This window comes from Cucurbita maxima, unplaced genomic scaffold (assembly GCF_002738345.1).
Source record: "Cucurbita maxima cultivar Rimu unplaced genomic scaffold, Cmax_1.0 Cma_Scf00002, whole genome shotgun sequence".
In the NCBI taxonomy this organism is placed as follows: domain Eukaryota; kingdom Viridiplantae; phylum Streptophyta; class Magnoliopsida; order Cucurbitales; family Cucurbitaceae; genus Cucurbita; species Cucurbita maxima.
In genome coordinates this window covers 1,999,820-2,024,139 of record NW_019272018.1, presented here as the reverse complement: position 1 = coordinate 2,024,139, position 24,320 = coordinate 1,999,820, and the positions used below count along the sequence as shown (strand labels likewise).

Here is a 24,320-nt window from a genome sequence, read left to right as displayed (position 1 = left end):
GCATGCGGCTCGAGAATTAAGTCTGTCTATATGAAAGATGAAAGCTTACCGAATTTGGTGTGAATTGGATACTTGGCGGACTATGCACGAGGTCATATGTTTGCTTGTCAAAATGATGTCTAATCGAGAATGATTGAAAATGTCTCAGAATGTATTATAGGGGGAGGCATGGTGTCGGCTCTCTACTATCCTTGGACCATGTGGCCTAAACGAGCTACCATGTGGCACATATGTGTGTCACATAGTAGGTGAGTCTCTTGAGCATCTTCCTTTGAAAAGGCTCTTTCAAGGATAGTATCGGATGACACATGTGTGTTAATATTGTGCCTCAACCCATGTATCGGAGGTTGGATTATGCACTTGCTATTCGGAACGTATGTCGTAAATGGTTTAGCATGGACTCAAGAGAGTTTGATGCTTGAAAGAACTCAAATGGATGGTTGTTAAGGATGTTCCAATGAGATGATCGACATGTGGGTCTAATCCCAACGAATGTGTCTTGAGCAAGCCAAAATGATTGAGTTGTCTTGGGGAACTGAGATGAAGATGAGATGTGACGTTGTTGTGTTGCAGACGATTGAACACATTGATATATTATATTATATGTAAAAAAAAATTAATTCCTTCCCTCAGTGTACAGGGTATCTGCCTTTTAGTTTTTATATAATACATTAATATTAACTTCATATTAACTTCACAATACATTAATTTTTATATTAAAATTATAACAATACTTTTAAAAACAAATTATTTAAATTAGTAAAACAGCACAATAGTAATTTAAAACTAAACTATATATATATTTTATATATTATATATTTATAGTTTTTAATTAATTAAATTTGTAATTTTATTTATTTATTTTTAAAATTTTGGGGAAAACACTATATGGTAAAATAAAAAGAAAAAAGAAAAAAAAAACGAAAAACCCTAGATGCGGTGGCACCGGCCAGGGATATCGTACCTCTGTGCCCTAAAACCCTACTTTCTCTGTAAGCCTTTTACCATTACTAAATGCACCAATAGATCTTCTTCGATCACAGTCATGGCGATGAAATCCATAGGCGAATCAGATGTCGGCATTCTCAGTTACATTTCTTCTCTCCCTGGTTTTCGCGGCATTCTTAAGCAAAGGTCTTAGTCCCCTCATTTCTCAGGGCTGCTATGCTGCTCATACCAATTTTGTACTACTATTTGCTTGATTGTAGTGAAGATATGACGCAAAGTTTTGAATTGGTAACAAAATTAGAATGAATGAGAACAGAGGGGTAACCTTCAGCAACCAAAGATAACTGACACCATAGATATGTTCTTATGATTTAGTTGGCTGAGTGTTTTGTGAGTGTTATCTGTTCGTGGGCTGTTTTTTGTCCTCTTCCCACTTTTGTAATTTGCTTATCAGTGAATTTTTTGTTGACTCAAACAAAATGGCATGATCGAAATGTGATCCGTTGTTGTTCTCTTTCTAATCTTTGAGTGAGAAAATAAAGCAATGGGCTTTTAGGTTGATGTAGGAATGTTAAATCAGCCATATTCTCACAAGCATTGAATCAAGGGAGGATTTCTCTCTATTTAGAATTTGATTTTTTATTATTATTATTATTTTTTTTATTTTTATAATTTCACGATTCAGTTTGCACTTGTAAGGATTTTTTTATTTTCTTTTTTTTGAAAACCGTAAGAATCCTATCATTGTAACATTCCCCCCTTGGTTTTGGTACAGGTATTCTGACTTCATTGTGAACGAAGTTGACACTGATGGGAATGTTGTTCATTTGACGTCATTGGATGCTCCTCCAGAGGTGGTCAAATTAAATTTCTCAGTGTTTCTATTACATGCCTAAAATGTTGATTCTTTTTCCCTTGTGTGTGATAATTTCAATTCTTCTAACACCTTCAGATTGTTTCGGAAAGCAAACCGATGAAAGGTCACGGTACAAGTGAGAGTTATGCTTCTGAAATTGAATTGTTTAGATCTCTAGCTGGTGCTTCTGATGCTGAGATTTTGGAAGCTTTTCTTAAGCAAATCAGCTCTGGTGTGGATGACAGTATTTCACCTATTGTATTTTCTCCAGATACAGATAAATCTCATCGAACGGTTGGCTCTTAGACTTTGTTTGTTAATGTATTTGTATATTTGTACTTTGTTAGCTCTTTGTTTTTCTTCTTTTAGCTAATTTCTAGATTATTATAGTTTGGCAGAAATTGATCATTGTCAGATTGATAGATTTTATTTTATTTTATTTTAAAGTTTTTTGCTCAAAGGGTAACTTCTCTCATCGTCAGTCAAATTTAATGTATAAAAAAAAAATATTTTTTTTAACTTTTTCACCACCATATAGTTTACTCGCTAATTTTTTTTTGGTTTTCAGGCTGTTCACAATTTCTTTAAGAAATTTAATTTCCTTGTGACCGATACTGTTGATGGACCAGATTCTTCATCAAAATGTGTCCGTGTGAGAGTAGATTCAGGATTGCAGAATAACAGAGGTCGGGTCTCTAAGAAACGAAAAGAAAGGGGTGATAAACCCTTTGACAGTAGAGGATCAGACAACTGGCCCGAACATGTTGGCAAGTTTCTCAGGTAAGGGCTTTTCTACTTTTTAGTTCTTCTGTTTGTTTTGTGGATGCCTAAAGATTGGGATTTCTTATTTCCTTCCCTTTCTATAAGAAATGCTTTATTTTTCTGCTTGGGACTTACTTCTAATTCTGAATTGATAGATGTACTTTATATGAACCGACTTCTGAATATTTTATATCTTTCATGATAAATATTTCGTAGCAAAACATGTATGTCAAAATGTAACAAGAATCTTGGCAACTTCGTGCTCTTGCTTTATCTTGATGCTTGATATAAATGCCCACTGGCCTTTCTAACAAGTGGTTAAATGATTTTTTTGACAACGAGAAGTTATTTTTTTAATCTTGTTGCTTTAGTGGATATTTTGCCTCTTGTTTTTGTTTTTGTATATTTTGTCTCGTCATTTTTATACCATTACATATAAAAAAATGTTGTACCATCACATTGCATCAATCTAGAAAGGAGTTGTTATCAATGAGTCAACCATTGATTGGAAACTCGTCTAGATTATTTTGTATGCTAGAACCGGTGTCTTTCTTCTTGTTCCATCTAATTTTTATGGTTCCATCTATTTTGATGTTGGATTGTTTATCAACTTTAAGATGTTGCCGAAAAAAATTATAGGTTTCATCTTTACAAGGAGAACAAAGACACACAAGAGGCATTGGGACTTATAGGGAAGATGCTCGGTATCCAGGTATGCATACTCTTAGCTTGGCTTATATCTCAATCTAATTTGTTGTTTGGGTGATTCTTTGCTTCCTTTTTTTCCCCATTTTCTTTTCAATAAATTGGATAAACTTTTTTATTTTTTTATTTTGTTACTTTTTTTTAATAAGAAACAATTTCATTGATATATGAAAATTTGATAAACTTTTTGCGAGATCCTTGCTAATCACCTTTTGGGGTGGACTTAGTCCTATTTGATGTTTGTCCAATTATACTAGTCCTTTGTAATTTGTAGTGTCCTTGTTTCTTTGAGTGCACATTACACCTTCTTCTCCATTCATAATTCTCTCTTAACCAACCAAAATGGTTAAAATCAGGAAAATGGAACACATGATTGATTTAGTTATATAGGAGAGACCCTTTTCTTGCGATTATTATTAGGCTATTAGCAGCAGTTCGTCTAACGATATATCTAGACGGCCACTTACTACTTAATGGTATAAGTTCCTGGTCTTATTTCCCACCCTTTTTTGTGATAAGATACTAATAAATCTCATTCCAAAGGATGAAAAATTACAAAAGGCTAGGTAGGAAAGCATCATGTTGTGTTAAGATAAGTTACTTCCAATTAACACAATAAGAGGTGAGACTGTCTATGATCTTATATAGAAGGTGAGACTATCTATAATCGTTTAGAGAATGGCTTGAATATGAGAGAATGGCTTGAATATGAGAACTTTTGATTTTCCTTTCTCTTTCCCACTAAAGAAAAAAATTGTTCATTATGGTCTCCTTCTTATTGTTTATTATATCGTAATTCTCTGGATAATTGTAAACTCTATAAAATGGGTATAAATGTAAAGAACATGCTTGATGGATGTTGCTATCTTTTCCTTGTCTCAAAGAAATATTTGCGAGGTATATTATGATGTCTTTGTGAATATGTAAAAGAATAAACTTGTCTGAATACTACAGTTTCTTTTTGATGATTTGCTATTCGGTATAGTGACATGTGTTGGTTCTTCTGGTTTGTCTTTCATTTGCAATGGGGAAAAACGGTTGCACATTTACTTCATTCTGAATTCATAAATGTACTTTATAGCCCTGGTTACAATAATTATTCTTCTTCCTCACACAAGATCTCTTGGGCAGACGAGATCTTTTGGTTTTGCTGGTACTAAAGATAAGCGCGCCATCACAACTCAAAGGGTAATTAATAGTGTCTCACCATTTTTCTTGCTTGCTTTTGTATCTTGTTTGTTTTATTAACCACCTATTCCAACCTCAGTAGTTTACCCCTTCTACATTTTATTTAAGCTTCTAAAGGATGCATTTTGGTAAAATTGATTAGAGCTCTCTTTTAGTTAGTTTGGTTGGAGAAAGATAGAAGAATCCATAAACTTCCTAGGATAATTTTGAAGTGAGTTTTTCTAGCTTCTCTTTGGTCTCGAGATCCAGTTTGTTTAACTCTAGCTATACCCCCTCCAGAATTGGAGTAATTAATTTTTTCTAATATTTATTTCTGCTCATTTCATCCCTGAGAAATTATGTTTCCTTTAACAAAATTGTTTGGAGTGCATTCTCTTTTTTTTTTTTTTTTCTTTTTAAAAAAACCTTTTGGTTGCATGTTGTAATTTCATTTAGCCTATGAAACTGAGTTTCTTATTTAAAGAAAAACACTTTTATGCCTTTTCCATCAGTTGAATCTCATCATCATCCTGTCTTGCTGAGCGTACTTCTTTTTGATTCAAGTGTGAATTGAACTCCAAAATTGGATAATCAAACGGTTTTCATTCTGATAGGATGAATTTGTTTCGTTAGGGATTAAGGAAAATATTTCTTGGCTTTCCAGGTAACTGTATTTAAGCAACACGCAAGTAGATTAGCTGCTCTTAATGATCGGTTGATTGGTATCAAGTTGGGTAACTTCAGGTAAGGCAGGATCCAATTTCATGTTTTGCCAACGTATTAAAATTTTTATGCACAGATGTGTTTTCCATACTTTGTTTCCAGCTATATCCAGGAAGGGCTTCTTCTTGGGCAGCTCCTGGGTAACAGGTTTACCATCACCTTGCGGTAAGTGTGTCACTGAAATTCCTTTTATGTAGGTTTTTAACGTTGTAGTATGTTAAATGATAGCCTCAACCTAAAGGTTCGAGGTTCAAGTCCTACACCCACAAAATGTTGAAGTATGTTAAATGATGTTTATATTTTAATGATTCAATTCACCGTGCATTTTATCAGAGGAGTTGTAGCAGATAGTGAAGACACCATCAAAACATCTGCTGAAGCTTTAGGAAGGCTTGGCTTTATTAATTACTTTGGCTTACAGGTACTTCTTTTTAATTTAATATCTCTGCTCATAAGAAACATGCTGCATTCTGATCAAATCTTAGGTTGTAGGTGTGGTGTGTGGTCTTGACCACGACTCAATTTTTCTAAACCCATCATATCTTGAACAAATATAATTGAAATTTGGCGCCCCTTAAGGGGTGACTTTGGAAGGTAATCCCTTTTCCATTTATTTTAAGAAGCTGGTGGAAAAACAAGTTCTGAATAAACTTAATTGGAGAAATATGGTGCTTGGCAGAATACTTGTGCTTGCTAACATTCTAATGCTTAGTATCCCCCACTCATTATCTCTCCCTTTTCGAAGTCCTTCTAAGGTGGCTAGTCTTGGTGAAGATGATCAGAATTTCTTGTGGAAGAGTTGGAAACATTGTAGCATGTAATCTTGTTAGTAGAAAGTCTCTCTACCGATTGAGAAGATCTCAACATTGAAAGCCTTGTAAAGAGAAATTTTGCACTTCTGGCTAAATGAGGGTGACACTATTTTAATCAACAGTAAGCCTCTTAGGAGATGGGTTACTAGTAAACATTTTGGTCTCGGGAGCTGGTTTGCAGATCCTAAAAGTGCATCTGCTAGAAATTTGAGACACTAAAAGTCTAACTGATTTTGATTTTGTTTGAACTAGGATTTTTCTTTTTATGAGTAAATGAAAAGAGACGAATGCTCAAAATATATCTAATTGATTTTGATTTTGATTTAATGTAAGAAAAAACTTGTTTGGAAAGGTTCATGCCAGAGAAAGAGAAAGTTCTGTGGTTAGCTTGTTTAGAAAACCTAAACTCAAACAAATTTTTTTTTATGGGGTTGGTTCTTTTATATATATATATATATTTATAAGTGTTAGGGCCAACTTGTATGCCCCTCAACTATTCTTTCTCATGTGACAATTGTATGACCCAATTAAAGTTGGTAGTCAAGGTAGCTCGTTGGATATTAAATTCTAGGTAGGTGACCAACATGCTTTTGATGCTCTCCTCTTTTGGTTTTGGTTTTCAAGAATTTATGTAATTATTTGTTAGATCTAATTCTTTGGGATTGGAGATCTTTTTTGTATAGCTAGTTTTGGCTTTGGCCTTTTTGTTAGGCTATGCCCTTTTGTATTCTTCCTCATTCTCAATGAAAATTTTGCTTATCATGAACAAAAAAATACAATGTTCAAAATGAACTTAAGGTGCTCATTCTTTAGGATTGAAGATATGTTCATATGTGTTCTTGTTCTATTAGTTATTTGATAGCTTAATTAACCACCAATTAAATTTGTGTATGCGATACATGTATGGTGCATCTTTGGTTAGTTTTTTTAATTGATGCAATGCATGCTATTGATTCAGTCTTTCTGGAGATTTTGCTAACTGATGCTATATGTGCTGCTGAAGCGTTTTGGAAGTGGTTCTGTACCAACTCATCTCGTTGGAGCTTCACTTCTTAGAGGAGAGTGGAAGGGTGCTGTCAATATGATTCTTGATCCAAGAGAAGGGGATATCCTTTTACTATCTGCATTGAAAGATAAATTGTCTCTCTACACATCTACTTCCAAAGTTTTTCTCCTCGTAGGCTTAGATAAAACTGTTAGTTAATTTTTTTCTTAACTCAGTTTCTAGTTACAAACCAATGTAATTGCGGAGGCAAGAAACTACTACAAGGAAAGTAATGATATTGATGGGACGTTGAAGCAATTACCTCGATATTTAGTTGCTGAAAGGGCAATAGTAAGTTCATAAATATAATAGTCAGTCATTAATTTCTACTCATGTTTTTCTTATACGTACATCTAGTGAAGGATGTTTTTTATATCAAATTTTGACAGTAGTGTTATACTGCCTAGTACCGATAGCCAGCAATCTATATATATACGTGGATATATGTGTGTGTACGTGTCTGGTTTTGCGTTATAGCAGCAAGCTGTATTTTCCTTGTATGTAATAGTGATGTAATTCCTTCTCTTTTAAATGATACAGCTTCAATGTTTGAAGAAATGTCCTGGGAACTATTTGCAGGCTCTTAAAGCTATACCTAGAACTTTGAGAATGATGTAAGTGATTATGTTTCAAGGAACTAGTTTTCTTGTTGACTGGAGTTGGCCTTGTTTTATTACAGTGAACTATTAAGATGCATACCATTAATGACTGATTGACACATTGATGTTGATCTTTATTTGCACCTGTTTTTTGCCAATTTGCTAGGTTACTTTTCCTTATTAATAGAAACAATGCGAACTATGGATATGTTACTACAGGGGCAACAGAATCAAATATGTTTAAAATGCAGATCTTATTGGAAAAAGAAAATAGTGAAAGGGAAAATCCTGGAAGACTAACACCAATTGAAGCTGTAATAAAAAAACTTAAAGCATGGCCAAGCATTTGTTATTCTTTCTTGTGGAGGCTGGATTAAAATTAAAAACCTATTTTGGATCTGTGGAACCTTAAAAGGTTGTTTTCTTTTAAATCGAAGGCCTATATGGGAACGTTCTGGAATAGGCACAGCCTCAGTGGATGGACTGTATCGAGGCTTGTATAAGCAAATGACAACTATTCTGCTTTTGTTCTTTTAGGAGTGGTATCTCTTTTCTGAACCTCTCTCTTTTTGATATGTAAAAAAATCCTCATATTGTTCTTTAGTAGGCCCCATTTCTTTTTCCTAAGTAACCAGTTCATAGTCACAGTGTTCTTTAATGCTCAGTTTCTCATTGGAGAGTAGTTGTAATCCATGGTCTCGTAGTTCTTTCTCCAAGTAAGTTGCAGTGCAAGAAAGTGAGATTTTACCGGTTGACTGATGACATTAAATTATATTACAAGTTGTATGTCATTGCAAGACATTTTGATCTTTTTGGACATTCCTTACTTTTCAGGTATGTGCATAGTTACCAAAGCTATTTATGGAATCATGCAGCAAGTATGAGAGTGCAAAAATACGGTGTGTGCACTTCCATAATTATTTTCTTATTGTATATGAGCTTCACGATCGAGATCACTGTAAAAGGTATCTTAGGTAGTAACTATTTGTGTCATTATTTCTGTGGTTATGGTTACACCACCATGTAACAGGGATTGACAAAGTGGTTGTTGGAGACTTAGTATACTGCAAAGAAAACCACACTGCAACAGCTGCAGTTCAAAAATCTGAAGAAAATGTTGACGAGGACTGTGGTGATGCTAATACATATGATTCTTGTCATTTAGAGGAAATATGCACTCTAGATCTTCCAACAGAAAGAAATAAGCACGTGAAGGTTGGTTCCCAGTAACAATACTCGGAAATGCTCCTAGAGCCCTTTCACTGTTACTTATTACTGCTGGAGCTGGTATTTGAGTTTTCGTTATTTTATATTGATGCTCTAGGCTGAGTAAAAAAGATGTGCATCCTAAAAATAAAAATTGAATTTTCAATATTGCACATGTTAGTTGTTTTAAAGGTTTTCGAGACGCTCTAGGTTCATCTTGAGGTGTACACAACTTCTCGGATGTAAGGTTTGCCACTTATAGAAGTGGCTTACACTTCCGTGAGAATGCCTGCGTGCTTTACATCTGTTTTCATGTCACTAAAAGAACGTCAACTTTGCTTTTTCACTAAAAGAACGTCAACTTTGCTTTACTCTCTTCCATTAGCCCCTTTTGTTTTTTGTATAATCATGGTCAAATCATAATGTTTAATAATACATAGTTTTACATTTTTCTTTTGTCAATACTTTTCTATTTAAAATGGGGCTTATCCTACTCTCATTCTCTAGAGATTGATGAGGTAGCCTTTAGGAAGTTAAAACATTGCCTATATCCTTAGGTTCAGTTTGTTCAGAGATATTTTATTGAAGTGTGAACATATTGATGTTTTTTTTTTTTGGAAGTTAATTCAATTGAAGAGGATAGCATAATTCTCCGCTTAAATTCCAAATAGATTATATTTGTCTTAAAGTTGAGTTATTTCTCCATTATTCTTAACTGCCTCTAGCGTTATGCTTCTTAGCATATATAGGCATGTTCTAATTATTCACTGTGATTTGTATCAAGGCTAATAATATATGGTTTGATTCTATGCTTCCATTCCAAAGATTTTGTACTTGTGCATGGATGATGTTGGCAGTTGAAGCAATTTATAAAATTACTTACATTTCTCTGGAACTAGGATCTATAAGCCTTTCCCAGTTTCCATATTAAATTTCTCTCAATGCAGAGAACAGTAAGTTGATGTCCATTGTATGTTTCTCTGGAATTAGGTTCAATGCGTTCTGGCCAACTTAAATTGCTAGAACTGACTTTTTTTATTTCCACATTCGTGATTGAAATTAATATTAGTCTTGACATCTGACAGGCTGTTTCTGCAGAAGATGTCCAAAGTGGAAACTTCACTATTGATGATGTTGTACTTCCCCTGCCTGGGTGAGGGTAGAAAATATTTATGGCCTGTTTAAAATCTATTCTGGTCTTACGATTGTTGTATGACTTGGTTATGTGTTTTGTTGATTTGTTTATTTCAACAGGTCAAGAGTAATCTATCCCACAAATGATATTGCTGAAGTTTATCATGATTTAGCTGCTAAGGTCCTTTGTTAATCTTGACTTCTATTTAGTATCTTACTTTCGATCAGAATATCGTTTTTTTAGCATATGCACTTCTCGTGGGGTTGATTACGAGAGTGATTTCTGTTTGGGCAATAGTCCCAAGTTCCCATCATCAACTAGGATTAATTACTTTACCACAGATACTTGAAAGAAAAGAAATTGATAAACAACTAGAAGAAATCTTCCTTTATTGAGTTGAAAATGCTTAGAATTTAAGATACAAGTACTCTTTGATACTTCCGAGAGGTTTGATCCCTCCAATTACAACAGACAAGACAAAACATAGTTCCCTGACTTCCTGTCCTAAATAAAACTTGGCCAAGATAAGTCCCCTTCACCAACTATCCAATTTTAAACAGAGATAGTGGAGTATGGACCTCGTTTTCTATCTTTTTTCCCTTCTAGTAGCGTTTTACTTGTTATTCAACCCCTTCTTTTTACTAATCTTGATTTTTATTGTTTAGGATTCAATTAACTTGACGGAGACTATTCATAACGTAAAGTATGTTACAAACTCTAATGAGATCAAGCCATCTTCTCTCCTTCCTATTTTTATTCTATTGAAAGTTCTACTTGTATACACTTTATATTGTGTTTTATGATATATGTTCATAGGGAATTTTCAATTACCAATATGACTGGAAGCTACCGTAGTGTTTTTCAAAGACCAAAGGACTATGAGTGGTACACATTCTTAATGTTGTTTAAATTATTAATTTCTAGCACTTATCTATTCTTTAGAAGATTAAATTCTGTTGTTTGGCAGGGAATTGATCTCATATGTTGATCGTAATTTACCCCTGGCAGAGAGTGATTTAGATAACCTTTTGAAGTCTCTAAGTGTTGAAATTACCAAGGAAGAAAAAATGCATGATAAATCTAAAGATGAAGATTCATTGGACTCCACAGAACAGTCAGGGTCCTGTAAAAAGAGTAATAAACTTCAAGCAAATGAAAATGAAAATGGGGAAGCCGCTCAGGATCCACAGATGGCTCTTAAGTTGAGCTTTAATCTACCTACGTCATCTTATGCTACGATGGCAATTAGAGAATTGCTGAAAACATCAACTTCTGTGAGATCATCTCTTCTGTCCACTTTTCATCATCAGCTAATTATAATTTTGTTCTGATCTAACTTTGGATTGAAGTATAGGTTTTTCTTCTGCAAATCTTTACCGTAGAATTTATGCAATCTAGTTATTCTCGTGTGGGGTTGTTCATGGATTTATAGTTCATTTGTTATCTCAGGTTGCTTTCCACAAAGCTTTAAACGAGTGATCACTTCGCCATACATGGAGACTGATGGGAATCCAGAGAAGTTCAATAGGAACCAAAAGGTAAAACTTCTAACTGAGTTGGAAAATATGAAGAAAACAGAATCATACTTTTGTACGTTACAAATGTCGCGTGTTTGATTGTTTGAAGGTCGTCGAAAAATAGGTGAGTCAATTTTATTCAATTTCATCAATTTAAACCCAATACCTTTCAAGTAAAAAAGTGCATGTGAACAGAATGAACCAACAAAGCACCCGAAGTTCACTAACAAGCACCAAAATCATGTCAAAGAAATGTCCAAACCTAACCAATAAAGGTAGATGAAAAATGCTCGAACTTAAGATTGAATACAATGTCCAAATCCTACTAATAACAAACACTCGGCATAATTCCAAGAACAAACACAATTTAAAGAAAATCCATTAGAACGAAAGGTCCTTGATTCTCAGAAAGCCTAAAGTTAGTAAATGATATTCATACTATATTTCGTTGTGTTCAGATTTTGGACTTCCGAGTAATATAACACTGATAAATAGTAGAGGTCGTGTACACCCCAAGGTGTTCTATGGATGGAAAACAGAAATATGAACATTAGGATCCAAAATGAATGAATGTAGGTTATGGGACTTTTCTATTATGAGTTCGCCGTTTTTAATGTTTTAAGGCTTTATCTCAAGAACATGATTTAAAGAAACAATACCTGCAGTTCTCTTTGATTCTAAGCTAGCCTAAAGTTAGTTGTTTGCCGACCTTAAAAAATCGTGTAGTGGCCGAATCAAAGAAATTAAAGGGGTAAAATTAACTCGCCTACGAGTTAAATGATGAGTTCTACTCGTTCAGAAATTACAAAGCATCAATTAATCTGCTCACTTCTGTTCGTTTGTGAAGTGATGTCAATCAGCCTCTTTCTCAGTTCAAAATTTTGATGTACAACTTTCAAACTCGCTCCTCACTTCTGTTCGTTTGTGAAGTGATGTCAATCAGCCTCTTTCTCAGTTCAAAATTTTGATGTACAACTTTCAAACTCGCTCTTGCCTTATGATGTGATCTGACCAAAAACGTTGTACATGTAGATACTTGCATCTTAAGTCTTATGCCCACATGACTCAACTGTACTTGCATTCAAATACGTTGGCTTTATTATTGCCTATATCTGATGGCTATTTCCTTACCAATTTTAACATTTGCTATTATAATTCAATAATGCTTAAGAGTTGCATTTTAAAGTGATCTCCTATGAACTTGCCCGTTTAGCTGTTTGCAGAGAGCCAACCTGATGCCAAGTGCACTCTGTAGAAAGAAATCAGAAGTTCTTGATCTGCACATCGGTTTCGACTTGTTCCATTTGAGGGAGGTAGATACGACTTTTGTTTCGACATTCACTCGGAAACGTTATGGAATGTCCAAGGACTTGAATTGAATTAAATTAAAAAGAGCATGCAACGAATGATGATACTGATGTTTTCCCCCATGGGCGTTGTATTCAGGCAATTTTTAAGTGAATGAAAGGTCCCTTTATGCTTATTTCATGTCATACTTGGCGCAACATTATATTTGCATTATTGGTTTAGAGCCCCTACACGTCTTTTGCAGATGTAAATGCCAAATTTGCATTTCTATTTTTCCAGGGGTTTGGTAAATCTATTCTGGCTAAGATTTTCTAAATTTGTCAAAATTTGATAGGGTACACTCTAGCATAGACTCTCGCAACTTTTGGTTTCCTAAAACACTCCGTATCAATAGAGTGTCGTGAGTGTCATTGTGGACAATATGGGATTTGGTGACATGAACGAACAACATTTTTCAAATTAAACCATTTAAATTACACCACAAAAATGTTTCAAGACTTAAGTTAAACAAGACGGTCATAGCCCATGATTGCACTTGTTGAAATTAAGGCATTAACACAACATTTTGCTTACCCTTGTATAACACAAATTTCAATTTCTTAAATTTTACTTTCTCAAAATCTCTTCTACCCTGTTTTCTAAAATTTTATTTTTGAATTGGGACCAAATCCGTTGCCATCAAAGTGCGATTTTGATTGTGAAGTGGTACTGAACACACAATTCCATCGTAAGTTGGAGGCTGCTAAAAGAAATAGTAGTGTAGACCCCTAATATCCGGCTCCGTTCATACCCAGATGCAGTCTAAACTAAGCCTATGGAAAATTAACAATATGCTTTTGACAACAATTGGGCATATGCAGTCAAGTGAGCACAACATTTGAGAAAGGTAAAGAAAATGCCTTAATGCCTGTCCAAAAATGACCAAAGGTAAAGAAAAAATCACCAGCTTTATTGATTGTTTGAGATGAACTATCCAAAAATGGCACCAAACCCTTAAGCACACCCCTTTCTCCAATTCTGCAGCTACAACATCCTCCTCCTTCCTCATAACATTTTTATTAGGAAACAATGAAAACCAATGACTCTATTAGGGTTCGGAATCAATTACAAACAGGAAGAACACAATTCAACACAAATTACAATATAAGAAGATCGAGCATTAGTAACCTAATAGTCTATATTGTTCACCAATCAAAGGAACCCACCAAATGCTTTACCGTCCTCCAAAGAAATCCCCCCACAGATTTGTTTATGCCTATATTGGCACATATCTCTTCGCTGCCTGCTTGCCCGCCACCGCAGCTGCAGCAGCAATCCCTCCAATAGCACCAGCGATGGCGGCCGACCTCGGCCCTGAAGCCGCCTTATAAATTGCACCAGTCCCCAATCCAGCAACAATACTATTCAAAACATCATCAGAGCCTCTCAAATGAGTAACCCCACTTTCCAAACCAGCAAAAATCAAGCCAAGAATCCCAAGAGAGTTCCCAGCCCTGCGGCCGACCTGACCCCCAGAGTTCAAAACTCGATTAAGACGAAGCTTCATGGTGTCGCCAGGCTCCGCCGCCCTAATTCCCTGGAGAGATCCCCTGGCGCCGCCAAAAAGGGCACCGGACAAGTAGCCGATTCCGGTGTAGTACTGGAGATTTTCGCCCCAAGAACGGTGGGGCCTAGCCGCCTCTTCGAAGAAAAGATGTTCTGGGGCGGTGGGGAGCTCGTAAAGCTTGGTGATCGGGACGTGAAGGTCTTGGTAGGGGTGGTAGAAACGGGTCTTCCGATAACCGGCTGATTGGGGGGAATCTTCCATTGGAGGAGGAGAAAAGGGGTTCAAATCAAAGGCTGTAGAGAGAATCAGAGAAGAAAGGTTTGAGAGTTGCGGTTTCTACAAAATGTTGAAAGGGTTTATAGGGTTTAACGTGGAACCCATTTTTGTAAAGGAAACAACCAATAAAACAACCACTACAGAAGTAGGTGCTTTGTCAGTCGTGGAGGACTACTGCTCGGTCAAGAAAAGGGGAAAGTCTTGAGCTTACCTATCTCGGTAAGACCTCATCAAGAAACGAGAGCATTAAGTTTGATAAAACTTCAATGATCTAAGATGACCCGCGTTCATCGTAGTGTGCTTATAGATTAGGAAAGCCAAATCCCAATAGAGGTCGGTGCCTTTCTTTTACGACCTAAATTCCTATTTTGTCAGCCATGAAGACTTACCCGATAGAACCTCATAACCAAAACGAAAGCTAATAGTTTGATGAAACTTCAATGATCTAAAATGTACTTCAATGGATGAGCCCACAGTTGGCCCAAATGGATATGGACTCGTCTTGTTGGGCTTCCAAAATTCAATGGATGAGCCCACACTTGGCCCAAATGGATATGGACTCGTCTTGTTGGGCTTCCGAAATTCAATGGATGAGCCCACAGTTGGCCCAATTATCCATTTGGATTTCAAAGCTCCAATTTATCCATTTCATATTTATTTTATAATAATTGTATAAAATTTATAAGATTATCTATAATTCTTCTTGATTATTAAATTTAAGATAAAAAATAAAATAACTCATCACCATCATTTGAGTTTAAATTAAATTAAGATGAAGTACCACCTACCAAACCTACTATTATAATTATTTTTTAATATATTTTATATATTTTTATTTGACTCAGGTCAACTCGAGAATTTTATACTATGAACTCGAAACTGAACCGAGTCAGTTTGGGTTCAAAAAAATGAACCCAACCCAACTCAACTCAAAAGGCTAATCCAACTCAACCCAACCCTTGTAGTTCAAGTGGGTTAGTCCAAGTTGTCGGGTTGAATGTTATCTATCGAAGGGACTATTTATGAGGTTTCATCGAACAATAAAGATAAAATTATAATTTTAAAATCAAAAGATTAAAATTTCAAATTTTTTTTTTACTATAAAAATTAGGGATGTAATTTGAACTATTTTTTTTATTAAAAAAAACAAAATTTGTAAGTGGGGCCCAAAAGATGCCTTTTGAGTTGTAGTCTCGTGTGAGGGTCTAATCCGTACAAACATTTGTACATTTTCCAACTTTTAATTGTTTATTTATATATATTGAAAATTTTAAATCTGTTCCAAATTGTAATTTTAGTCCTTAAAACAATATTAAATTCAAATTTATATATTTTTGGGGCCAATACGTTTTTGTTATAAATTCGTTTTAACGTTCACGTGGTCATAGTCTCAATATTGTGTCAATTTGTACGTCATTGTTCACTTTTGTTAAAGAGAAACAATACCGACTTTACAATCTTTTCATATCTAACATCAAAATTTTCGAGCTCAATATAAAGTAAATAGAAACAAATATCGAATTTAATTAGTAACGGGTCTTGCTTCGAAAAAAAAAAAAGTATATTGTCATCAAATGTATAATAATAGTAATATTATTATTATTAACATATCATCAAATGACGTATCAAATGTATAATAAAATGAATATGTACCGAAAATTTTGGGAGTATCAAATTTAAAGATCGTATGTGTGCTTAGTGAGGGGTCGGAGAAGGGCGTGCTAGCTTTGGATGGATATACATATTTAATTTTTTTTTTATGACACGTCTCTTTCATGTTCTTACAACTCATTGCTGGTTGTTGAGCCTCTTTAATCATCTTCTTCTCTCTCTTCTCCTCGCCTCTTTCTCTGTCTTTTCTAGTTCGTCGGTATCCTATTTATCTTTTTAAATATACTTGAGTGTTCGTGTTCTAATTTTCAACGTTTGATAATCATTTATTTTTTAACCATCAAGCATCTCATTTAATTACTGTTTGCTACATATATATATATATATATATAAAAAAAATAATTTATATAGAACAGATGATTTTTCGGTGATGTGTGATTTCAAATGTAGTCGGGATATATGAGAGAGAAATTGCAAAAGTATTTCAATTTTTGTATCAATTGACTTATAGAAATGTAACGGTCTAAGCCTATCACTATATTGTCAGTCTCATGATTAAAACGTGTCTAATGTTTCGTTCTTCTCTCTGACCGATGTGAGATTTCACAAAAAAAATGAACCAAAACTAAACATCAATACTTTCTGTCACGCCCACATCACACCCATATCTTTAACTAAAAATATTTGTAAGGAGTGTAGAAACTCCTTGGATTTAGGGCTATATCATATACACAGTGACCCATTTTCTTGAAAATGGGTCACTTATTCGTGACCTCTCTTGGATTAGAATCGCTCAGCTTGACCCTAATAGATACATAAAGACCCGACTGTCCAAGTCGTACATCTATGATTAGTTCCAAAAAATCATGGAAAAGAAAACTTCGATATCCTTCCAAAACAAGGAAACAAAATATGAGCCCACCTCATACGGTGACCTTAATCACCCCTACCCGTGACTTTAATGGCTAATTACTATAGCCCTCAATATGTTATTACCAGAAAATTATTTTTTACCACGTCAATCAATTCTTGTAAACGATAGGTCACATCACTATTCCAAAGCATGTTTCAATGATATATAACGTATATTTACCGAATAGTCACATGCATACACATCTATATACGACAGCTATCCAGTAATAAATATTTATAATAGTCTAATAGAGGCGAAAATTTGCTTATTTCAATTATCTAATCTAAAATACACAAATATTATTCAAACTATAAAAATAAAAAATAAAAGAAAATTTTGAGTGCCGTTGAAAAAGGAGAGAAATGGAGGGCTAGGATTGGAGGGTGTATCGAAGTTAAAATAGGCTGTGGAGCATGTGAATATAGCCAGGTTTGTTTTGAGACATAAATAAATGGCCCCAATCTCTGCATGTGTTCACGTGTCTGTGTCATCCAGTTGCCGTTAATTACAACGTCATGCCCTCTCTTCTGCCCTTCGCATTGGCTTACATGGGCCCACCCCCCTCTCCGATGCTATAAATATTTTTTACAAAAATAAAATAAAATAAAAACAATATCCATTTTCTTCCCTTCCCCACTTGCACTTGGTTGCGCGTGTACTTCACTTGCTTTCCACTCTATGATCCCGTCTTTTCGATTATTGGGTAATATTGATTAGATGATAGTTCAATTAGTTAAGATATTATATTATTAACCAAAACATTGATAGTTCTTGTAAAATTCCAGATCTCGGAGAAAAAAACAAAACATTTTTTTTTATAAGAGTGAAAAGTTTAAAAATACGATCAATTTATATCGAGAGTGTGACCTGAAGATATGATGGTAAAGAAATGCTGAGATGACTCAATTATAAACACTCCCGATACAATGACATTCCTAGTTTATACAGTGATTCAAATATATCATCGATGAAAAGGTCTAGTCTCTCTAAACCACACAAAATGATCGAACTCACTAACTCAACTTAGAGTCACCAGAGAATCTAAACCAATGGTTGGTTTCCACTCGAACGTAAAAATATATATTTGCAATATATATATATATATAAATATATAAATGTAAGTACATAATAATTTCAAGTAAATGGGCCACATAAAGGGTACAATTAAAAGAAATATGCATTAAATGTGAAGAGATTCAAAATTTTTAATTTTTTTTTTTAAAGATGTTACCTAGGAAAAATTTATGGTGCAATGATAAAAAGTAAGGTGTGATGGTAATAAAGGGATCAAAATTGGTAGGACCAAATTCATATACAATATTTGTATGTATTAACCGTTGAACAAGGATCTTTTTTGTACTAAAATTTGTAGGCTTGTTACTTATTGTTGTCAGCCTCACGGTTTTAAAACTCTACACTCTAGTAAGAAATGTTTCGTTTCTCTCTCCAAACGATGTGGGATCTCACAATCCACCTCCTTTGGGGGTCAGCGTCCTTACTGATACATTGCTCGGTGCATGGCTTTGATATCATTTGTAATAGCCCAAGCCTACCGTTAATAGATATTGTTCGCTTTGACCCATTATGTATGATTGTCAGCCTCACGGTTTTAAAACATGCTTTTATAAGAAATGCTTTGTTCCTCTCTCCAACCTATGTAGGATCTCACAATTCACCGTCCTTGGGTGTCCAACGTCCTCGCTGGCATACCCCCCAATGTCTGGCTCTGATATCATTTATAATAGTTGAAGCCCACCGCTAGCAAATATTGTCAGCTTTAGCCCATTATATATAGCTATCAGTCTCATGGTTTTAAAATGCGTCTATTCGAGAGAAGTTTACACACCCTTATAAGAAATGTTTTGTTCTCCTCTCCAACCGACGAGAGATCTCACATAAGAGAATATCTAAGTAATTAAGGGTTGAATCCCAATCCGAATCCTAATCCAATGACATGACCTCGACATCAGTGGTACATACTAAAAAAAGCTATCCAAAAATCTCAACCATTTTTCTCAAGAGTTCAAGACTAAAGAAAGCCACCTAGAAATCGAATTTCTGACCTTTGTTTATAGTTAAAAATTTAAACTTTTAATCTCTTGATCGAGACGGTTTATAGTTAAAAATTTAAACTTTTAATCTCTTGATCGAGACGATACCTAAACGAGTTCGTTCCATGCTATGAATACCTCTCTCATAGCACTATGTGTGTTGTTTGGAAGGTGAGTTTCAATTTCTTAGAGAAGTGTGTGGTGGGCTCTATCCTTTTGTCTTCCACAACAAGACGAAATCTTTCATAAAGAAGATTGAGATCTAGAGAGAGAAGAAGCAAAAAAACAAGTTATAATAGAGAAATTGAGAGATGGGTTTTGTATAGGGCTGCGTGTTTTGTTGTATTATTTCAAGCATTTTCCCAATTTTACACCAGAGGAGAGAGAGAAGAACAAAGAACGAAGAACAATGTTCGAAGGATCAGTGTCCGAGCAGCTTCATCAATTCTTAGCTCCAAGAACAACAACGACTACAACAACAACAACGCCACCGAATTCTAATTCTCTTCCGTTTCTTCTTCATTCTCCAAATTTCAACTTCCACCCATTTGATTCTTACAATCCATCTTCTAATCACCATCTTGTTCATCAATCTTCCGAGAACGATAACGAGACGACGACGACGACAACGACAATGGCGAATTTGTCGGTGGCCATGGATTTGGAGGAGGATCATCATCATCATAATCAATGGAGCAATGATGAGCTTCTTGCCCTCCTCAGAATCAGATCCAACATTGACAATTGCTTCCCTGAATCCACTTGGGAACATGTTTCAAGGTCATCAAATTAAATTTAACCCCAAGAACTTTCAATTATATTATTATGATATTATTATGATAGTAGAAATAAATGCAAGCATATATGTTGGTTGCTTTTTGTTCATAATTGAATCATGTTAGGTACAGAAAATTAGGAGAGGTGGGCTTCACAAGAACACCAGAGAAATGCAAGGAGAAATTTGAAGATGAGAGTAGGTATTTCAACCACATTAACTACAACAAAACTTGCATGTTCCTCACTACTCATGAGCTTAACTATCATCAAGAAACCGAGGACGGTGGGGCCGTCGTAGTAGTACCCGAAGAAGCCAAACACGAAAGGGGAAACGACAACAACGACGACAACGACGAGCAACAACAGAGTAGTAAATCGAAGAAGAAGAGGAAGACGAGGACGACGAGGCAAAGGGAATTTGAAGTGTTGAAGGGTTATTGTGAGGATATTGTGAAGAACATGATGATCCAACAAGAGGAGATTCATTCAAAGCTTTTACATGAAATGTTGAAGAGAGAAGAAGAGAAGATTGCTAAAGAGGAGTGTTGGAAGAAGCAACAAATGGAGAGATTTCATAAGGAGCTTCAAATGATGGCTCAAGAACAAGCCATTGCAAGTGATAGACAAGCTACAATCATTGAAATTTTGAATCAAATTTCAATTTCAAACCCTTTTTCTTCCTCTAAATCCAAAAAGGATTTACAAAATTTGCTTCATTCATTGAACCATCATCATAATAATAACAATAATCTCCCTAATTCTCCTTCTTCCTCCTCCTTAATCCAAACCCAAAACCCTAAAAACCCTAGTTCATCAACCCAAATCCTTCCTCCTCAAGACCCGAATTCAAACCCGCCACCATTTTCCATTCAAAAGCTTCCCCAAAACCCGAAAACTCGAGAAAAGGAGGTAGATGACGTGGGAAAACGATGGCCGAGAGATGAAGTGTTGGCTCTAGTGAACGTGAGGTGTAGCCTTTACGACAACAACAGCAACAACAACAACAACAGTGATCAGGATAAGAGCGGTGGCACGGATCAAGCAACGTTGCTAAAAGCGCCGTTGTGGGAGAGAATCTCGCAAGGAATGCTTCAATTGGGTTACAAGAGAAGCGCCAAGAGATGCAAAGAGAAATGGGAGAATATAAACAAGTACTTTAGAAAGACGAAAGATGTGAACAAGAAGAGATCTATTGACTCAAGAACTTGCCCTTATTTTCACCAACTCAGTACATTGTACAATCAAGGAGGGAATAGGAGCATGGAAAACTTGCCGGATAATGTTGTCCGAAAACCACTATGACCTGTCGCAAAACCTCCTAGATTTGTATTACATGTCTGAAATAACGTTGTTGGTTCGAGGCTATTTGTAAGTTGTCTTGGATTCTTTTTTTGCATAATATACATTATATTAGTTTACTCGAATTTTTTTTTTAAATCTTACCTAATCGAGTTCAGCATGGCTAATTAAGAAGAAGATCAGGTATATAATGTAAGATCTCATATCAATGGGAGAGAAGAATGAGTGTCAGCGAGAACATTGTGCCCCGAAAAGGGATGAATTGTGAGATCCCACATTGGTTGGAGTGGAAAACGAAACGTTCTTTATAAGGGTTTGAAAATCTCTCTTTAGCAGACGCGTTTTAAAAACTTTGAGGGAAAACCCAAAAGAAAAAGTCAAGAGAGGACAATATTTGTTAGCGGTGAACTTTGACTCTTACATATAATTAAGAAATAATATATTCATTGATACGAGACATTTCGGAAAAAACCAAAAGTAAATAATCTAATACTCCTTTAAAGCTCATGACCGCCTAGAAAAATAGGTTAATGCCCATCTCGAGTAAAGAAGAAGTAGTTCATGGGAAATCAAGTTGGGTTGGATTAGATTTGAATCCAATAACCAATATCCCCGACCTCGTGTGAAATGCAACAACTAGTCCCAAAGTCCACAAAGCTACTCAACCCAGACCACAAAATCAGCAATCCACGAGAACAACGAGTACAAGTAGGTCAGCTCACGAATTTAGCCAAAATATTATTTAATATATTAAATATTAATTTGAACACTTCATTTCTTTTAACTAAACTAATCATTTTAATGTTATTATAAACGTCATCGACACTTTATAAACCTATAGATTATTGTATTTACAATGAAAAGATTTCTCCAACTCACATCAAACATTTCCGACATCATTAGAATTCGTATACATAAAGTTTTAGAGCCTAAGTCAAACCTTTGACTATCGATCACAGTCGTCTGATCAGAGTGGGCCCCGCAAACGCACGTGCAGCTACTATTATTATTTTGTGGACTTAAAATCTTTATACACTGTTTAATTATTATTATTTTTAGTAGTATTTGGCAGAGTGGCAGGTGGCAGCATCAGAGTGCTGCAGGCTCATCACATGTGATGTATATGTGTTGCAGCAAATCATAGCCCCCCCCCCCCCATGGACTAATGGGCCCACTCAAGCTGAAAACTCTGCTCACATTATTGTTTAATTTAATTTAATTTTATTCCATTTTTCTTCTGTTGGGATAGAAAAATATAAAAATAACTTTTTGTTTCTGTAATTTGGTTGGTTTTGTTTTGGGAAATGGTTTTGTGGCCGTTGATTTATTCTGATTAATGGACAACGGACGACTGAGATGAAGCGTGTGGTGGGACCCCGATTCTTTTTTTCTTTTTTAATTAATTTTTTTGGATGAATTATTGTGCTATCAGTGATTCTTTTTCTGTCTTGTCGCTCGTGTGCATTGGTGAACAGAGATCCATAAATACAATAATAATAATAATAATAATTTCAAAATTCTTTTTATTTTTTTTTTCCTCTTCCTTTTTCTGGTTAATTTGTGTGTTCTTCGAGTATATAATGATATGGATTGTATCAAATTTGGTAGAAATAGCGTTTGAGTAATTTTAGGTCAAAAAGATAAATCGAAGGTAGAAGAACGCTCCATGCTTAAGATTCATAATTTGGATTCGACACTATCTAATGACCCCGACATTCTCCTACAACATGATCATAAGTTCAGCTAGAAATCACTTAACATAAAATTGTTCCAAATAAAACACGTTTATTACCGGAAAGTAAGATATAGAATAAGTGGGGACCGTAGTTAAAGCCCAAAATAGAAAGAAAAAACAAATTGAACCAGTTGGGAAACGAACTTGGATCTGTAATATAATAAGGTACTATTTTACCACTAGACCACTGGTAATTGATGCCAATACTTCAAATCATTTAAAATTTATATAATAATATATATATATTTTTAATTAATTCATCTCTTTATTTTGCAAAGCTAGTCACTCCCCACTAAACATCGTCCTTCAAATTTTGTTAGATATTTATATTATTAAAATTTACTTAAAAAAAAAATTAATTAATATCTCCCTATTGTATAGTTGAAGTTGGTGGCCCATTATCCCACAATATCTCCAAGTGGTTGTATATATATATATACAAAAAAATATCATTGTAAGTATGTTTGTCTCTACCCTAACACTATAAGAAGATTGATAGTCACGTAACGTGTATAAGATTCTCATTTTTACAAATTTGTTTGTATGGAGGTCGCAAGTCAGAGATGGAATTAGCAATCTTACTGGGAAGCAACGATTATGACAAGTCTCGATGTAAATGCTATAGTAGATATCATTAGGGTTGGGGTCTGGCAAAGATGGAAGTGTGTGTTAGGTATGGCTTGGAGGGTCACATGGTGATTTACTGTTCTCGAGAGGCGGTAACCATCCTTTCATTTCAAGTGGTGTTGGATCGTTCACCCAAACTCACAAACAGGAAAGAACAAATGCTACTACTGACCAAGATGCTAGTAATTCTGATGCAATGATAATAGGTATATCTGTATTTAGGGACCTTGTTTTCGTAGTATTTAACTTAGGTTCTACTCATTTATTTATCTTAACATCAGAGATGAAGTTAGAGTTAGGACCCTTGAGTTAAGTTGTGTTGCCACAACAATTGGGGTAAGTTTGTTGGCTTGCGAGAGAGTAACATCTAGTTATATGTTGGTGTTAGGTCAACGGGTAGAGGTGACTTTGATAGGCTTAGATATTAGGGCTTTAATGTAATTATGGGCATGGACGGAATGGTAGAGAATTTTTTCAATATTGATAATTTTTTTTGTAAAGAAGTAGTGTTCAAACCTCCCTCACGAGCAAGTTTTATGTTTACAGAGTCTAGAGCTAAGACTATCCTTAAAGTAGTGTGTGCACAAAAGTTATAAAGTTGATTAGTTAAGAAATGTAAGATAATTTATGTTGTAATTGTAGGGTCTACTAAACAAAGGTTTTTATGTGCCTCGGTGTCTCACCTGAAGGTGTACTAATCCT

General features: G+C 35.0%; 3 protein-coding genes across 8 annotated transcripts; 2 read left to right on the top strand and 1 right to left on the bottom strand.

Moving 5' to 3' along the window:
* The first annotated feature begins 904 nt into the window (after positions 1-904).
* On the top strand, positions 905-13,044 carry LOC111496015 (multisubstrate pseudouridine synthase 7). Of its 3 annotated transcripts, none has more exons than XM_023146237.1 (21): positions 905-1,134; positions 1,724-1,802; positions 1,901-2,098; positions 2,373-2,584; positions 3,206-3,278; positions 4,403-4,459; positions 5,103-5,182; positions 5,264-5,326; positions 5,495-5,582; positions 6,977-7,079; positions 7,206-7,309; positions 7,559-7,632; positions 8,452-8,516; positions 8,648-8,832; positions 9,909-9,976; positions 10,078-10,138; positions 10,624-10,661; positions 10,775-10,843; positions 10,926-11,232; positions 11,408-11,496; positions 12,689-13,044. In XM_023146237.1, exons 1-20 carry the CDS (start codon positions 935-937, stop codon positions 11,435-11,437), a joined length of 2,154 nt encoding a protein of 717 aa, XP_023002005.1. In that variant the 5' UTR covers positions 905-934; the 3' UTR covers positions 11,438-11,496; positions 12,689-13,044. The 3 variants fall into 3 exon arrangements, with proteins under 3 accessions (XP_023002005.1, XP_023002013.1, XP_023002022.1); XM_023146245.1 differs by having other exon boundaries at positions 12,699-13,013; XM_023146254.1 differs by lacking the exon at positions 905-1,134 and adding an exon at positions 1,149-1,236.
* A 660-nt stretch (positions 13,045-13,704) lies between these two features.
* LOC111496064 (mitochondrial import inner membrane translocase subunit TIM23-3-like) lies at positions 13,705-14,882 on the bottom strand. Its single transcript, XM_023146326.1, has one exon. It carries the CDS (start codon positions 14,588-14,590, stop codon positions 14,039-14,041), a length of 552 nt encoding a protein of 183 aa, XP_023002094.1. The 5' UTR covers positions 14,591-14,882; the 3' UTR covers positions 13,705-14,038.
* Positions 14,883-19,417: 4,535 nt separating this feature from the next.
* LOC111496036 (trihelix transcription factor GTL2-like) lies at positions 19,418-21,375 on the top strand. 4 transcript variants are annotated; one of them, XM_023146285.1, is made up of 3 exons: positions 19,418-19,960; positions 20,083-20,153; positions 20,229-21,375. In XM_023146285.1, exons 1-3 carry the CDS (start codon positions 19,590-19,592, stop codon positions 21,257-21,259), a joined length of 1,473 nt encoding a protein of 490 aa, XP_023002053.1. In that variant the 5' UTR covers positions 19,418-19,589; the 3' UTR covers positions 21,260-21,375. The 4 variants fall into 4 exon arrangements, with proteins under 4 accessions (XP_023002053.1, XP_023002062.1, XP_023002033.1 ...); XM_023146294.1 differs by having other exon boundaries at positions 19,420-19,960; positions 20,089-20,153; XM_023146265.1 differs by having other exon boundaries at positions 19,422-19,960; positions 20,083-21,375.
* Positions 21,376-24,320: the final 2,945 nt, after the last annotated feature.

What these genes read in the sequence shown, in the direction of transcription:
- LOC111496064 (XM_023146326.1), bottom strand. Translation starts at nt 14,590, where the DNA reads ATGGAAGATTCCCCCCAATCAGCCGGTTATCGGAAGACCCGTTTCTAC.
- LOC111496015 (XM_023146237.1), top strand. Translation starts at nt 935, where the DNA reads ATGCGGTGGCACCGGCCAGGGATATCGTACCTCTGTGCCCTAAAACCC. An exon ending in CATGTTGGCAAGTTTCTCAG is followed by an intron (nt 2,585 to 3,205) that starts GTAAGGGCTTTT and finishes AAAAAATTATAG; the next exon opens with GTTTCATCTTTACAAGGAGA. An exon ending in GAGACTATTCATAACGTAAA is followed by an intron (nt 10,662 to 10,774) that starts GTATGTTACAAA and finishes ATATGTTCATAG; the next exon opens with GGAATTTTCAATTACCAATA.
- LOC111496036 (XM_023146265.1), top strand. Translation starts at nt 19,590, where the DNA reads ATGTTCGAAGGATCAGTGTCCGAGCAGCTTCATCAATTCTTAGCTCCA. An exon ending in ACTTGGGAACATGTTTCAAG is followed by an intron (nt 19,961 to 20,082) that starts GTCATCAAATTA and finishes GAATCATGTTAG; the next exon opens with GTACAGAAAATTAGGAGAGG.